At 27.6% G+C, this 18875-nt stretch overlaps 1 protein-coding gene across 2 annotated transcripts in view; it reads right to left on the bottom strand.

The window, feature by feature from the left end:
* Nucleotides 1–469: 469 nt before the first annotated feature.
* The window catches only part of Nelf-A (Negative elongation factor A), a 47276-nt gene continuing 28870 nt past the window's right edge, over nucleotides 470–18875 (bottom strand). For both annotated transcript variants that reach the window (XM_067289335.1, XM_067289334.1), the window contains exons 3-11: nucleotides 14802–14963; nucleotides 14536–14625; nucleotides 12575–12720; nucleotides 6367–6433; nucleotides 3982–4106; nucleotides 3805–3919; nucleotides 3430–3731; nucleotides 3244–3343; nucleotides 470–2038 (exon numbers count right to left, since the gene is read on the bottom strand). In XM_067289335.1, the coding sequence (XP_067145436.1) occupies nucleotides 1866–2038; nucleotides 3244–3343; nucleotides 3430–3731; nucleotides 3805–3919; nucleotides 3982–4106; nucleotides 6367–6433; nucleotides 12575–12720; nucleotides 14536–14625; nucleotides 14802–14963 (1280 nt within the window). In that variant the 3' untranslated portion in view covers nucleotides 470–1865. The remainder of the gene's footprint in view (nucleotides 2039–3243; nucleotides 3344–3429; nucleotides 3732–3804; nucleotides 3920–3981; nucleotides 4107–6366; nucleotides 6434–12574; nucleotides 12721–14535; nucleotides 14626–14801; nucleotides 14964–18875) is intronic.

Raw genomic sequence — 18875 nt, 5'->3', positions numbered from 1 at the left:
GTATTTCTTTGGAAGTTAAATCTCTTTATACAGTACAGTATATTATATACTAATAATCACAAAAGAACAGTTTTGGTATTAACGACATTTACTAATAAATAATGTTCAAAACTGAATTAAAATAGTATTTATAAGCAGTCTTTTAAAATAAACAAAAGCAATATCCTAGCCTAATATGAATATTTCCTACCATATTAGCAATTTTTTTATATGCAAAAATAAATCACACAATACTGATTGTGATTCTAGTCCGTAGTTCAAACCAAGTTACAAAATTAAATTTTCATTTGCTGTAATGTTTTTGTCTGCTAGTAATTAAAGTATTGTAATTTATTATGAAATGAAAGTTTTTATCTTACTGTATGTGCAAGAAGTAAATGAAAAACTGTATATAAAATTCATTTATAAAAAGAACTTATATACATTTTTTTATGAATGATTCATTTCTTAGAAATATTTTTTTTACCATATTTGCAATAAATTTTATTTAGTTTTTATTATTACATTTAACAAAAGAGACAAGTAATTTACATTTTAACAACAAAATCATAAAATTTTATGTACAAAGTGCATTAAAATTTTGACTACAAAATTTAATGCAACATAACCTGAAATTTTTTTTTCAAAAAACTGGAAATTAAAATAATAAAGGAATTGGAAATGCAAAACAAATAATCTTTGAAAACTGATTAGTATTGTGTAGTTTAAGAGACAGAAAAATAATATATTTTGACTGCATATTTTTTTCAAAAATAGTAACAATGGTTGTGAATTATTTTGCATATATATTTACATACTTGCATATTTGCACTCTTTTCTGTCATTGTAATTTGCAAGCTGACCCAAAATTTCAAAAATTGGGCCATTTATTTGTACTTATTTTTCACAGAGAAATCAAATCACATACAAAATTGAATTTCACCAAAACATACTACAATTATTAAATATACATATTTTTTCAAGTTTGCATTATTCTATCTAAAGTGGAAACAAATTGGAAGATTTGAAATATGTATTTTTTCTTTATAAATTACCTTTTGTTCACAAGTAATAAAATATTCAAATAAAAATTTGATGGAAGCCATGTTTCAAATTTTGTTTTTGTGTCAAAAATAAAACTTTTGTGTTGTTATTTTTCAAAAGATAATTGTTGTTTGTTTAAAAGATTCTGTCAAAGATTTTGCAACAAATAACAGTTATTTAAACCATATATTCTTTTCTAATAATAGGAACACAGTTTTCAAATATATTTGTATATGATATGAAAAAACAAACAAATAATTAAAATGAATAACTTATAATCATATGGCAGCATACAGCCATATCAAGTAATAATTCTATATGTAATTTGATTTTCTTTTGTTCTTTCAAAAACTATATTATTAAATTAAATTCATATTAACGTTCAATTAACAAATATGTAAAATTTCAATTATAAATATTTAATTTTATATGTAACAGTTTTTTTACTATTTTCTAATTTTTCTTTATCGTTTGGTAAAAAATTTACAAGAGCTACCAAATGTATTATGTTTAAGAGAGTGAAAGATAACAAAAAATAAAAGATGAATGTTTTAAAACAATTAAAATATTCATTTTTATAGGGAAAAATCACGAGAAAAAGTTAACAAATGATGAAAAGGTGAGAAAATCATCTAGGAAAATATGCTGTTTACTAAGTAAACACCAATGGTATCAAAGATATTTTTTCTTCAAATGATTTACTGTATCTAATAACAATTATAAAAGAAAACATGATAATCCTCCTATATTAGCAGATGATCCACAGAAAATAGTCCAAAAAATTATCACATTTGATTGATGATCATGGCATAGTCTCAACAAATGAAGATATGGCACAATATTTATTCTTGCTTTCTGTATTTCTTCACTCTCTTCCATTCACCTGTGCTATAGTTCATCTGAAAATGTGTTTCCACAATCAAAGTTTGAGTAGTGCCATCAGGTTGCACAACAGTTTCTTCATTCTCACTTAATTTAATAGTCACAATACTTCCCAAATGAGGACAAGGATTTTCTGTAAATAAATTCAGAATTAATAAAATAAATCATTTTAATAAATTCAACACACAAATATGATAGAAATCATATTTGTGTGTTGAATTTGTGTGGAAAAATCATCATGAAAACATCCTTTCTATCAATTAATGAAAAGTACAGAATTTATAAAACTAAGAGATATGCTTCAATGGAGTATACAAACCATTAGATTCAAGTATCTTTCAAAATAGAAAAACAAACAAGAACACAGTGCTAAGGGAAAGTAAACAGAACATTCAGATATTTTTTTAATACTAAATAAAAAGTTTGAAAGCTAAGTAATTGTTGTTTACAAACTCTGTTAAAGCATTTCTCACAGTTTTAGTCTGGTCTTGGAGTTATAATATAGTCATGGAATTATAATAATTTAGTTTAATTTACTATTCAAATAAAGAAATTATCAATCAAAATGAGAAAATGAAAAAATTGTAATTGAGAATATACTGAATTGTTTTTAGTCTGGAAAAAATTCAGTTTTCTTTTTACAAGATTTATTTTGCTCTAACACATTTCAATAAATTTGTCTTTTTAAAACTTTCATACTGCCAGAATTTACATTTAATGATGCTACACAGGATCAAGTAAATTTTAAGATTTGGTCATTTTTATGATTTATTTGAACATACATAACAAACAAATCCTAACCTTATCCCATAACTGTAAAGTGAAATAATAATTTAATTTGAAACTTGACAATTTGTTTATGACTGTGTTTTTCTGATTTCTTTCAATACAGGATAGTTTTTTGTATATCATTTGGTGTTAAAAACCAGAGGCATTTTGAAGTTTAATTAAGAAAGTCAAATAAAAAATAAAATTTGTGCAAGTAATACTGTATAAATTTATTAAATTTTGCTGATAAGTAAGTTATGATTGTGGCATCTTTGCATTTAAACAAAACATTTCAGTTTTAGTTAATAAATCAATCTATTATATTAGCTGGTTTATCATATAATTTTTACTTTTAAGGTCTGTAACAATCTCCCATTTTTTCATCTCTTTATATGATTGTTTGATGATATTTTTTCTACATGGTTTTTTCTTCCAAAGATATTTTGGGAACTAGAACCATGTAAAAACAGAATTGGGTATATTTGCTATGTTTTATTTAGTTGGAATGTCTTTCAAATACAGTGAATTAAAATGAATATTTCTATTATTACAATTATCTTAATAACCTACCTCTTGAACCAGCCATAAATCCTAGAATTAAAGCCTTTTCTGGTCTTGTAACTCTATTTGTATTTCTGAACATTTCTTGGGCTTCAAACATTTGTTCCCTCTACAAATGGAAAATTCATAAAAAGTTATTATAATAAATAACAATTAAATTTCTATAATTAAATATAAATATATTTTCATTCTTACTGATAATGAAAGATTCTTTTTTTGTGGTTGCTGCTGAGTTTTAGGCTGCACAATTTGATTTTGAGTGATAATTGTTTGTTGAACTTGAGGTTGCACAGTTTGTTGTGGTTGAATTTGCTGTATTGTAGTACCACCTATTGATGCAAGAGTCCCAATTGTTGTCTGAATACCCAAAGATGGCTGTTGTTGTTCTTTAGTGATTACAGCAGTAAATGTTCCTGTACTCTGTGATGGAGTGGTAATATTTTGTACCAATGTCTGCTGGAAATTATCTCGAGCCTGAGTTGTTGAAAGTACTGTAACTGCAAATGTTGATTAAAACTTTTAGCATCTAATTATAATTATTACAATTTTTAAAGAAAAAAATCAATTTACCTGGTAATGTGACTGATGTTCCAATAGATGATGGAAGAGGGTTAGTGGATATTGTAGGAACATAAGCAGTTGTTTTAGCTGTATTAGGTACAACTGATATAGCAGAACTTTGTAACTAAAATTAAAATTCATTCAGAAAGATATATCAATATTAACATAAAAACTTTAATAAATTACCTGAGTTGAAGTAACTAATCCAACAGCATAATCTGGAGTGGTAAGAGTTGTGGTGGTGGTAGTAGTTGTAACTGGTGAAGGTGCAGATACTTCTTTATCTTTCTTAGAATCAGGTGTTTCAATTTCTACAAATGTATAAAAATTATTTATATTAAATAGGTGTAATATAAAAAAATTTACATAACTTTTATTTTAATCTAAAAAAATCTAAATAGAAAATATCTAGAAAATAATTATAATTTTAAACCTAATATTTTAATATGAAACTTTCAATTAATGAGTGTGTTGTTTGGTTCAGTGATGCTCCAGTGGATAATTCTGCACTACAAGAATTTAATTCTCACCATAAAGTTGTGGCTTACAATTGTTGCATGCATAATATTTATTAATATAATGAAATTGCTTGGTATGCTGGTATAAGATTATCTTACAGACATAATCCCCATCTGTTCAAACTGCTAAGAAATGATAAGAATCCAATCGACTAAAGCAGAGCACCAGAAGTATATAAGATACCTCTAAGGGATGAAAAGTTTCAGAGGAACTTGATCTAGACAGGTTCAACCTGAAGATCACTCAGAAAGCACTTAACAGAACACAAAGCCTATATAAATAGAGGGTGGCAGACTATTGCCCTCTTGGTATATGCAGAGGAGAAGAAAGTTAAACCTGATTTACAATGTGCTGTATTAATTAGAACAACGGCAAACACGAATCAACTCAAAGTACTAGACACGCTTGAGGTTTTTAAAGCAAAGAAGCAAGGTCAATGTATAAACTTTCAGGAAAAGTGCATTTCAAAAGTGTGGCAGGCCCTCTTTAATACATCATTATGAAAAATGGTTTTAGAAACTTTTACATTTGGATGCATTCTATTAGTCAATTCTGTAAAAATTTTAAATTTACATGACAACTCTCCTGCATTCAACATTGAAATGTTAGAAATTCCATCTGTTCATCTGAAGCAAGTAGACTGATAACGTTCATTTTTTTGGGAAAATCAGCTGGATGAATATAAAGGTAGTGAATTTTTGTACGATATAGTATAGCCAAATTTCTTGAGAAGTTTTACTTTACTCAATATTAATGTTCATTTCAAAAAGATCTAATGTATATCAATATGCATCTATTGGAAATCTACAAAGATTTGAAATTCAGACACATTTTTTTGATGTGCAATATAAATTATTGTATATTGTGACCTTTGTGCTTATATATTAGAATATTTAATATTTAATGAGAATTAACTAGATTACTTTTGATAGTTGATAATGGACAATCCTTCTATTATTTATCTAAATTAAATTGATACAGAAATTTTAGTTTATGTATATTTTTGAATAATCCATAATCAGCAACATTTTCTAGACAATTGCCATTTCAAAAAGCTTTAATTTAATTACTTTTTCATAATAATATTCAATATATTCAAAGAAAATATAGTGAATATTCTTATATTCACTATATTTTCTTATATAATAATAAGTGAATATTCAAAGAAAATTTTACACTTTAATAAATTAAAAAAAATAAATTTTATGCATCTGCAATCTAAATAATTATTATTAAAAATACCATATTTACTTGCATATAAGATGAGGTTTTTATTCATTTTTTACTGCTTCAAATTCCTAGGTTGCCTATATGCGCAAGCGAAAGATTCTTTGTTTTTTTGCAATAATTTTTTGAACCATGTATTCACATTTTTTACCGAATGCTTACCCTCTTGTATTATATTTAAAATAAATATTTTATCTGGGTCATTTGAATTGTTCTTGCATATTGTCAGAAGTAAAGATAAATAGCAATAGGAAAAGCAAAGCTTTTGAATTGAATTCCAATTTGAAATTCCAAAATCACATGGGAGCCCAATATAAGTTTTAATCTATTCTCACATAAAAACAGATGATTATTCGGAAATCAGAATTTGGAGAAACTCATAAGTGTAATCGACGGAGAGTGGATTCGACTGATAATAATTGGCATAAAAGGTTCTACATTGTCCAGCTTTACGTGAACAAATTATCTCGATTTTACAATACTTTTCCTTAAAGTTTAAAATGCCAGTAATTTTTGCGGGACAATGTGTGCATTTACATGCATTTGACATTTTATTTGTGATTAAACAAAATAAAATTAAATTGTATTAATAAATCTAATTTTCTTTATTTTGATCTTTAAAGTCACACATTGTCCTATATGCGAGATTGTCTTATAAGCGAGTAACTATGGTATGTTTTTAAAAACATATTTAATAATGAAAACTGAAGAAATTAAATGAAAACACTGAAACACATTTAATTTTATTACTTACTCTTATTAAAATTTAAATGTTGTAACTATACTAAAAATATATAATTCCAAGATAATAAAATTTTAATTTACCAGAATGTTTCTTTCTTCTTTTAGCTTCCCTTCCATATCCAATAGGTTGTTCGGTAATATCTAATAACTAAAACATATTTTTTATCATTTATATAATTCAAAACAATCCTCTTAATTTTTTTATAATTTTTGATTACAGTGAGACTGCTGTATCTGTGGTCCAGCAACTGTGGTTTTACACAGTTGCTGGACCACAGATCTGGACCAGTTATCTGTAGTTCATAAGTGCCATATAGATGCCAATTGTAAACTTGTCAAAACTCACTTTGATTGCAAGATTTGAGAGCTTTTACATGTAGTGCATAATTTGATTTAGTTTAACTTGATTTTTTTGAATCAAATAGTGGTTGTTTTCATTCAACTAATTTTAAAATACAGTCAACTCTGCACAAGTCGTAACCCGGATAACTCGACACCATCAGTTAAGTAGTCAGCTTTCTGTGGTCCTGGCCGACTTACATAGGCATTAATGTTAAAAAACTCCAGTTTACTCGACACCATTTAACTCATCACCACTGGATAAGTCGACATACTTTTGCTGTACCACACTCCGATAAGTTGTCACCCCTCCTGAAAAAATGAATTCACTCCGCATGTGTGGTGCAAACTCATTTTTTTTCAAGAGGAAGAGTCGATCTATTTATTAATATATAATTAATATATTTAATAATATAATAATATGTATATATATTATTATTATTAATATATTAATAAAAATGCCTTAACATTTTATGTATTTTTATGTATAAAATAATAACAAATAAACAAAAAGAAAATATACAATCTACATTAACGTCGCACCAGAATCCAATTTTGCATTTTCTCACACTAGAGGCATTAAGAATCCTTAGACGTTACTTGCCAACAATTGACAATTGCGAAGATGATGTTTTCAAGGTGTTCATGATCGTTGAAAAAAAGTCAAGACAGTTAAATGCTCAAAACCAACAACGCTAAATGAATTTTCCAGTTTTTCATCTACAGAGTAATTGTAAATGGAGGACACAATGTATTGTAAGTCTATACTGCTGTATAACGCACTACTGTATTTTCCTAATTGTAGTTTTGTGGTTTTTATTCCAACTTTGCTTTAGTTGTCACATCAGATAACTCAACACATTTCCACTTCCCCTTGGGGTGTCGACTTATGTGAACTTGACTGGTATTTTTGTTCAAGCAGGTTTTTTAAAATAGTTTCTAAAATGGGTTCCAAGCCTAAGAGAAGATGTGAAGTAGTAACTATAAGTGAGAAAGCAATAATTCTCTGTATTGTTGAAATATAAAAAAAGTTTGCAGAAATTGCCAAGCTGTATGGAAAAACAAATCTTTAAGACATGAAGTAATAAAAAATAAAAATAAAATCCATGCTACTTTTTGTATTGCATCTCAATTCACAAAAGTTTCTGATATAGTACATGGTAAAGTGTTACTCAAGATGGAAAAAGCATCAAATCTGTGGATAGAAGATATGATTAGAAAAAAGTGCCTATTGATGGGCAACGTGTCATGGCAAGAGGCATTGAGCTTATACAAGGACATTCGGTCACAAGATGGTAAGGAAGATGCAAGTAAGCCATTTACAGCAAGCAAGGGATAACCGGATACATAGATTCAAAAACAGGTTTAATCTAAAAATTAATGGAGAAACAGTATCTATTGATAAGGGTGCTGCTGCCACATATCCTACAGACTTAGAAAAAAAATTGTTGATAAGAACAGCTATTATCCTAAGCAAGTTTTTAATTGTGACAAAACAAGCCTTCTTAGATGGCCAAGAGGACTGCATACACAAAGGTGTGAAACAAGCACCAGGCTTTAAAACATGGAAGGACAGATTAATCCTGATGCTATGTGCCAACACGACTAAACATATGATAAACCTTAGTATTGTTTTTCAAGCAAAGAATCCTTGTGGCTCTTAAAAAAATATCAACCATCTTCTGGCAGCACACAATTCCAGGGTATCATGTCAAGGTAAGGAGTCATGGCTGCATTATTCACTAAATGGTTTCATCAATACTTCATTCCTGAAGTGAAGAATTATTTGGAGAAAGGAAGGTTAGTATTTAAGGTTTCATTGATAATAGATAATTCAATTCACATGGTTATTCTCAGTCATTCAGCATCTAAGATGAAAATGTTCAAGGACTATTTTTATGACCTCACTGCTTAAACTATTTGACCAGGATGACTTTAGATGTGTCAAAGACTCATATACTTGACAGTTATTCAATATGGTTGAGGCTTCCTCTGAAGTTGGAAATCATTCACCATTGCTGATACAACTGTCTTCATTAAAGAAGCAATGGATGAATTAAAATCAGAATTGGTAACAGTACGCTGGAAGAATTTGTGGGGTAATGCTGTCCATGATTTCCAAGGTTTTCCTAGAAGTGAAACAGGAATAAGAGATACAATAGAGCATCAATTATCGGAAACAATCCAGGACTGGGGTTGTTCAGATAACTGATCATTTACAAAAAAATGTATTAAACACAAAACTGTACTGTACATATTTTGAATCACACATCTTACAAACACATACCCTACATAAAGTAGTACAAATATATCACTCATAAAATGAACACCCACAAACAACAAGAAAAAAAGGAAAATTTACGAACATTTTTGTCTATGTGAAATAGACATCCTCAGGTATATATGATATAGAACAAATGCCTAACAAAAATAGAATGTTTTTTAAAAGTTCAGACTGATTTAATCAATTAATTTACACGTTAATTCCTATGATCTAAATATACTCCATAGTTTAAATTTTCATTAATTAATGAGAGTTTATGTTGGCTGAATCTAGTTCAAAAATGGTGCGCCATGCTGTGGATAGAGTGTCCATTTCCTTGAAGTTAATAGCAACTCCCTGTTTAATTGCATGATAGATTTAAAGTGCTTCGATGTATTTGAGTTGTGCTTTATCCGACACTGTGTACCAATTTTGCATTTTGTAGTTCAACTCGGACTTCCTCACTACCCGCATATGTCACTAACGCCATGGTTGTCAGTTTTTTTCTTATGGAATATTCATGTTCCTTCATCCTCAAAAAAAAAAAAAAAAAAAAAAAAAAAAAAGCTGACAACCATGGCATTAGTGACATATGTCACTAATGACACAGTAGTGAGGAAGTCCAAGTTGAACTACAAAATGCAAAATTGGTACACAGAGTGTCGAATAAAGTACAACTCAAATACATCGAAGCACTTTAAATCTATCATGTAATTAAACAGAGAGTCACTAGTAACTTCAAGGAAATGGACACACTATCCACAGCACGACACGCCATTTTTGAACTAGATTCTGCCGACATAAACTCACATTAACAAAAATTTAAACTACAGAAGATATTTAGATCATAGGAATTATTGTGAAATTAATTTATTATTTATTCATTTATGGTTTAAAAAATATACATATATTGAAATTTTATTCTGAACATATAAATTTTAATGTAAGGTATTCAAATCACATAATCAGTCCGAACTTTTAAAAAACATTCTATTTTTGTTAGCTGTTTGTTTGATGTCATACATACCTGACAATGTCTATTTCACATAGACGAAAATGTTCGTAAATTTTCCTTTTTTCTTGTTATTTGCAGGTGTTGGTTTTATGAGTGATATATTTATACAAACCCAGTTTATGAGGTGTAATAAACTAGTACATTAAAGTAGGCCTACAGTTTAGGTTGGTAGGGAGAGAGAGAGAGAGTGCTGTAACGCCACATCACTAGCGGAAATTTGAATTTGCCGATTGGAATGCTTTCGGTTAACAGATGTTTCAGTTGATCAGTATTCAGATAATTGATGCTCTACTGTAATTCAAACAACAAATTGCTAGAGAAAGAAATGATAAATCACATTGAGAGACATCATGAAGTGTTGATAAACAAGGAGTTAGAAGTCCTCATCAAATCACATACAGAGGAAGATGATACTGAACCAGAACCAACAATGTGGTCCGTGAAAAATTAGGTTCAAATGCCCAGAATTTAAAGGAAAACGTAATAGAATATGCTTCTATGATGGAATACAGCATTAAGTTACCCATTTAATAAGAGAAGCTTTAGAATCTCTTCATAATATGTTTCATGAAATGGAAAGGTAGTAGCAACATCTTCCCATCAAAATGTTCTCTCATAAAACCAAAAAGGTGTCTACTATCAATGATCCCTAGCTGTCAACATTGTCTGCTCACATCAAATAACCATTGACAACTTCATATATTCTGTATTTGCCAGCTTTTTCAGACATTATGTCGGAAGTTGAATAGTCTAACACAATGACAGCTATAGATAATTCATCACCCCAGTTGATTTCTTTACTGTAATAATGAGATTATACCAATATCAAGCAAAATATGAACATTTTTATAATTAAAATTAATGTATTTTTAATAAACATTTTTTTATTATAGGTTAAGTATCAATATATAAAACAATGCAAAATACATAATAATATGTAACAGTATAAATGTTTTTTTATTTTTCCTTAATTTATCACACTATATGCATACATGAATATGGATTTTGTAGACAACTAGCTACTATCTGTGATTTCAGTTATCCATGGTAAGCTTTGGAACATATCCATGGATACAGCAGTTCCACTGCATTTTGCAAAACTTATTTCTTATTTCTAAAACTCAAATTTCTGATGGATAAGACACAATCAAACAAAGAATCAAAATTATCAAGCAAGCAATATTTTATCATTATTTTGATATCTTAATAAATTTCTTGTATATAAAAGATAACATTAAACATCTGAAGAATTTTAATAGAAGGTAGTTATATTATAAAAACAAATTTAAATTTAATCAGAATATAGTATCTTTTTCAGAATGTCTCACTCATACAAATATGCAACATTATTCTGTTTCATATTCAATTTAAATATTTGTAGAAAATGGCAAAAAATAAGGCTAAAAACTAGTGATGTAATGAATATTCGGTTACTACCCGGTATTTGGGCTATTTTTCACTATTCAGCTGAATACCGAATACATAAAAACAGGAGTAAGAAATAACAAAAACACAGTAAATTAATCATTTTGGTAACTTTTATTAATGCTGAACATTAAACTATAATTATTAAAGTTAATAAGAAATAGCATCTAACTCTAGTATTAAATAATATTATAGCCTTTATCTATCCTGAAATCTTATGGCATTGATGGCATGTAGGTTAGAATATATTGGGCATTAATGTTATTGTTTAGTTAATTATGTTATATTCGTATTCGCATATATTTTAATATTTTTTACGATATTTTAAAATAATTTGCGAACTTATCGTATTTAATGAAAGAATTATTTATCTATTTCTAGAAGATGAGTAACTAATATATAATTTATTTTATATATAAAGCAAAGAATGAGCATTTCTCATTATATGCAAAAGATAACATTTGAAATCATGTTAATTTTAAAAATATTGACAAACAATAAGCAACAAAATATTACAAAACTTCACAAATAGAAACCCCCCAATAATATATTTGAACTGTTCCACAACTGGGGAGAAACTAGACCATATGTCCCCACTAAAGTACAGTATATTCTTAGGGTACTATTCAGTCTACAAATACATAGTAAAAACAAATTTTAGTGTTTAATTAAAGAGTTAAAAAGATCGATTGCAAATAAAATAACTTGTAAGTTATAACTTACATCTAAATACCAACAACTGCCGAATCATATCAGGCTATTTACAGCTATTACATAAATTATAAACCAATTTGGCACTAGAGGTAGACATTAGGCTCCATCTCATATTAACTTTAATAATTATAATTTAATTAATTAATTAATTTAAATAATTTAGATCTACTGGAAGAAAAAATCATAGTGACAGCGGGCCAATAGAGAGCAGGGTGCGTGACCTTTGCCATAATGCAGTTTGCGCACCAATTTTCGTACGTGTGTTAATCAAGCTGAATAGTTTGACCGAATATTCAGCCATTTGGCAACGCTCCTGGCCGAATATTCAGTATTCAGCCACGCTCCTAGCCAAATATTCGGTATTCGGCTGAGGCCGAATATACTATTCGTTACATCACTACTAAAAACATTTCAAATACTTTTAGTTTCCAAAAACAAGCAATTTTATATTTCAATTTTTAAACATTAATAATAAATTATTATTATTATTATAAATAACAAAAAAATACTAATAAGAGAGACAAATTTGATACCTTTATACCACCATCTTTTCTACTTGGCTGAGGTCTGGATAAAGATCTAGCTTGAGATGGTGTACTTGTCAATCTGTTTCCACCTGGTAAAGGAGATTTAAGACCACCAGTAGAAATTCTGTTGGAAATGCCCTTTAGAGGTGATGCTATATACATATTAAAATAGTAATGTATTATAAATATATTATTATTTAAGTTTAAGCTATTAATAAATAAAAAATAAAGATGTACTTATATTAATAGGTCATATTATAGAAAAATTATAATCAATAATACAAAATTAAAAATGGAATAAAATCTGTTCATTATTAAGTGTTGAAAATTCTGTAAAAATCTGCATTTACACTACAAAATTATAATTTAACAAAGTTAAATTTATTTAATTGTGATATTTAAAGAAAGAAAATATATCCCAATCTGATTTAATTTTGGGAGTTTTTTTGTTATCAGGATGATACATTTTAATCAACCCACTAGAATATCTCGAAAATAAGCAACCTACAAAAATATTCATTACAAAAAATTGTTAGACTTTAAGGGAGCCACAAGATGGCACTATTGGTTTCATCATAGATAGCATTACATTCTGTAAAATTGGGGTCAATTGCATTTTCTAAAATGGGTAATTCCCATTTTTTATTGCTTATTACAATTTAACATGAAAGATAAAGTTTTATCTGAAACATTTTTTCTGAAAGATGTTCTTATAGAAGAGTATTTGAAGTTTTGTATGTCTCTGGAATATTTGTGAAGTTCTCTGGTGAAAAAGATTGTTAGGAAAATTAACTGGTGGAATCATTCTTTCTCTTCTTCAAATAATGAATGGATACAAAAGCTCATGGTATCATGTGTTAAAAGCCATGAAGCTTGTGATAAAGAGAAGATGCTGATCTTTATTCCATTAAATAATAATAGTTTTTTAATTCTTTTTTAGAATTTTTCTTCCTTTTTTCAATGAACTTCACAGATATCCATACATGCACATTTATCCACTGTAGTGGCCATGTAAAACTTCAAACCTTTCTAATTAAATTAAATATAAATGCTTGAATTTATTAGTAATTTTCATTTAACTTTGTTTTTGTTCTTATTTAATTTTATTTCAAATTTACATGACAAATTTGTATATAAAATTTTGCTATATTTCTAACTATGACTAAGGCTTTTTTTTAACAAAATTATCAAATAATTGAATTTTATGTAATTTACTCTTTTTCAACAATATCTAAAATTATTTTTATTCAAAAACTGATTTGCAGTTCAATAGATTCAGTTAGATCATCATATCTTTAGACATTGAAAATAAACTTCAGTAAATATTTGAAATTGAAATTACAAAATTTGGGAAATTTCTGCTAATACAGACAAAAGAAACTATCACAAAGATGATGATAATATATCAGCTATGAGTGATTCAAAGAGAACAGAGAGCAGTTCAAAACAATATTTTGATTTTCTTCAACATGTCCATTTAAACTGCCAAAATACCCTTTTATTCAAGAAAAATATGTTGTGTTACAGGAATGGAGAATCAGAGTCGGAAATCAAATCATTTTATGGGAGTCAAGAGCCAGAGTCAATTTTAAAAAGTACTGACTCGAGAGTTGTGTATTTTTCCACCAACTCTCCTCTCCCATCCCTAGGATGGAGAGAGTCAGACTTAAGGAGTTAAATTTTTTTAATGGAAATCAGGAGTTGGAGTTGATTTTTAAAAAAATACTGACTCAGAAGTTGGGAGTCATGTATTTTTCCCTTGAATCTCCATTCCTGATGTTACAAAGCATAAGAAAACAAAAATATTTATATTTTATGAACAAAATCATGTTTTATTAAAATTAAGAATTATGGATTTTAATATGACCAGTGTGTTTCCTTACAATTTAATATAAAATGCATATGCTACTAGATTAAATTAAAAAATAACTTTAATAAAAATTTTAATTTGAATACTGAATACTTACAACTATCAAAATTTTTCATAAGTCCTCTACATCTTATTGGAACAGATGTTGTTGTTACAGTTTTCTTTATATTAGCTGCAGCATCACTTGCTAAAATATAGAAGTAAATATTTAATACTTAAGATAATTAAACTTCTTATTTATCCTGATTAATTTGTACTCTTAAATGTGTATTTATATATATAATCAGTTAAATGAACTTAAGTTAAATTAAAAATGTTTATAACTTGCATAGATTCTTTTAGAAATATATAAATTGTACTAACATTTTTGTAATAATTCAGCTCTTAATGCAGCAGATTTTGGTTTTCTCTTTAGTGCAAAATGTTTTACTGGTTGTGGTTGTTGTCCAACTAATGCATTGAAGGCATTTCTATTCAGATATAAACACTCCAATGGCAAAATACTCTGATCACTGTGTTTCCGTACTGTATTAATTACAAAAATTGAATATTACAATTTTTATCTGTATAAAATTAATTATTATTTTCTAGATTTTTATCTTATAAAAAACATTTTATTATAAATTTTTCAATAAACAAATTCAAAATTACTGTATTTACTCGTGTATAAGATGATCTTGTATATAGGACAAGATGTGACTTTAAAGATCAATATAAAGAAAATTATATTTATTAATACAATTCTAATTTTATTTCATTTAATTACAAATAAAACATTAAATGCAAGTAAATTCATTCATTGTCCTGCAAAAATTACTGGCATTTTAAACTTTAAGGAAAAATCTTGTAAAATCAACATAATTTATTCATGTAAAGTTGGACAATCAGGAACTTTTTTTGCCAATTCTTAACAGTCAAATCCACTCTCCGTCGATTACACTTACGAGTTTCACCAAATTCTGATTTCAGAATAATCATTTGTTTTCACTTGGGAATGGATTAAAACTTATATCCGGCTCCCATGTGATTTTGAAATTTCAATTTGGAATTCAATTCAAAAACTTTGCTTTTCCTACTGCTATTCATCTTTACTCCTAACAATACACAAGAATGATGAAACAACTCAGATAAAATACTTTTGTTTTTAAAACCAGTGGGTGAGCATCTGGTAAAAAATGCAAATACATGGTTTACAAAAATTATTGCAAAAATGCAGAAAATCCTTCACTCGCACGGATAGGACGACCTAGGTTTTGGAAGCAGTGAAAAACAAATAAAAACCTCATCTTATATGTGAGTAAATATGATACATATATACATACATATATAGTTTTTCAACAATATAGATGGACAGACTAAGTAATGATAACAATTTTGTCAAGAAAAACTTAATTGAATTAATGAGCTAGTCAGTTAAATAACAATGATTACAGCAAAAACTCTATTCAGATAATTATTTTAGGTTATATACTTATTTATGCAATATCAATAATCTACATGAAGCCATTCACACTAAGGTTAAAAGCAATTCATCAATCAACAGGAATGAAGAATATCAACTAATTTATTAAATCAAAAATAGGAATCAGAAGTTACCGTATTTTACAGACTATAAGACGAACTTTTTTCTTCGAAAAAGTGCCTCCAAAATTCAGGTGCGTCTTATAGTCCATAGCATCTTATAGGTTTTTTTTTTTTTTTTAAATTGCTTAAAAATTAAAGTGCGTCTTATAGTCCCTAGCGTCTTATAGTCCGTAAAATACGGTATATATTAAATTAATTATAATTCTCATATATTTTATTTAATATTGCACATTTTCTGATTTAAAATTAGTTTTTAGAGAATATTTAACAAAATGCTAACTTTGCTCTCATATTTATCAAAATACTAGCTGACCCAGCCACGCGTTGTTGTGGCTCAAAATGTATCTATTATAAATGTATAACATTTCCCCCATGGAGGGAATTTCAAAAAATCCCTTCTTAGTGTACAGTACATTCTCTTGACGTACCCTATTAAAACGCAATCAAAAACGCATCTAAAATAGTATAATAAAAGCCAAGTTCTTCACAGTAAGCCTTAATCCTGTCCCTCTCCCCCGCAAGGAAATATCAAAAAATCCCTTTTTAGTGTATATTCTGTTGACATAACCTATTAAAATGCAATTAAAAACGCAAAAAACCGCATGTAAAATAGTATAATAGAAGCCAAGTACTTCACGGTAAGCCTTAATCCTGTCCATCTCCCCCAGGAGGAGGAATTTCGACATGTATATTATATAAAAACACATGCGTATTTGAATGCAACATTGTGTCAAAATTTCAAAGGAATCGGTAGGAACAAATGAACGTTATATTTTATTTATATAGATAGATAGAAAATGATCTGCTTTAGTCCATTCTCACAGAAAAGCAAACTTAGGTCGTCGAAAGTTAGCGCCATCTGTTGGACATAAAAGCCTTAATCCATATATAAATATATTTTTGAAAGAGGGGAAATGGTGGTCTTCACATAAGCCAGAAACCTTCGCGTGAGTGTATTAAACAACTTCCCAAAGTTTCATGGCAATCGGATAAATGGTGTGGTAATGCACGAAGGACAAACACACAGACAGACAGACATACATTCGTTTTTATATATATAGATTTCTATTATTAAAAATTATTTTTAATCTATTGTAAAATCAAAATCATTTTATTAAATAATTTCAATTGTAAATTTTTAACAATTATTGTAAAGCATTTGTTTTCACAAAAACTCAACAATATGAACATTTTGAATTAAAACAATATGATATTAATTAAATAGCATATGGTTTTAATTTGGGATAATCATAATTATGCTTTCAATTTTTTGCAAGCATTTCGAGTTATCTTTAATAGAACAAAATAATTTAGCATACAATATTAAGCTCAAGTGATGAAATTTTATAGGAAAATTAATTCATATGTTAAGAACATATTAATCTCTATCTAGATATAATTTGCCTATAAGATCATAATTTTAAAGAATTTTGTAAAGATTCATGACTAACAGTCTTTTAAAATCTTGATAGATATTATAAAATTTAAAATATAACAACTAATTTTCTCATCTCAGTATATGTTCCAAGAGATTAGAGATACAGCATGTTATTGACAGCATGCCAATAGATTTGGATTCTATCTAAAACCAAAACAATTTTTTCCTGTTTACATTTTTATTTCTTTCTTAGAATAGTTATGTGATTTATATATTAGATTTTATACTTAAAATTATTAATTCTAGCTATTTCAGCTAATATTCAATTTTCTCTATTTAACACTATTCTCATTTAACTGTTTTAAACAATTCATACTTATTTTAAAATTTTTGTCATTGAATAATTCAATCAAATCATTCAAGTATAATTATTAATTAATCAAAATTTCAGAAATATTCATTGAATTTTATTTTAAATACATCATAATCAGTATGACAAGTGAAACAAACAAGTACAGTCAAACATCTAATTTTGAATGCCTTGCTTTTTGAGCAATTCAGTTCACAAACAAAATTTTGAATTCATATTTGCCCTGGTTGCCATACAATAATTCAGTTGCCAAACAAGCTACTCGGCAAGAATGGTCAATTCCCAATAATTCTGATGTTAAAGAAAGTCAACAGCATGACCAATCAATAACAGGACTACCAATTCAGAATTTAGTGGTGCTGAAATTGCCTAGAGTCATTAGAGATCACAACACAAATCATCAATGACGTTTTTAAATTAGATTTCAATTGCATGCAAAAAAGATACAATTTCCATTTTTCAGTATGCACTGAAGTTGAATCTCAATCAAATTAATTAATAAAAAATTTGTTAATTGACATTCATGTAATATAAATGGCATCCAGAATTTTTGTTTAAATATACTTAAATTTTTGTTATTCAATTTAACTTATTAATGTAACATTATGTATTATAATATTAATATTTAATATTTATTAATGCAATGTAGCTAGTTAATTAAAACTAAAAATAATAATTAACTAATTAATTAAAATTAAATCAATTGAAACATAATATTTTGGAAAGTGTGGATAAAGTACTTGTTGACTGTCTTGATTGATTGATGGTTACATTTCATGCAGACAGTCAGTATTGAGTCTCTTTTTATAGCACTTCTTTGTAAAGTGTTGGTTTTGGTTGGCCTTGACAGAACATTTTGCTTTTCATATATGTATAGAATAGATATAGATAATATTATATTGCATTTGTAGGAAATTTTATGCATTAAAAAAGATTTAAAAAAAGCTTTGTTTTCATGGTCAAAAACAGATTAATTCATTTTATATTTTTCTTATGGGTAAATTTTTTTCAGTTTTAGAACAAATCAATTTTCAAACAACTTTTAGGAACAAATTAAGTTTGAAAACCAAAATTAGACTGTACTAGAAATTACAGATTAAACAAA

This window comes from Centruroides vittatus, unplaced genomic scaffold (genome assembly GCF_030686945.1).
Source record: "Centruroides vittatus isolate TY-2023 unplaced genomic scaffold, ASM3068694v2 contig_1349, whole genome shotgun sequence".
Taxonomy (NCBI): domain Eukaryota; kingdom Metazoa; phylum Arthropoda; class Arachnida; order Scorpiones; family Buthidae; genus Centruroides; species Centruroides vittatus.
The sequence above is the reverse complement of the archived record's forward strand: the minus strand, read 5'-3'. Positions and strand labels throughout refer to the sequence as shown.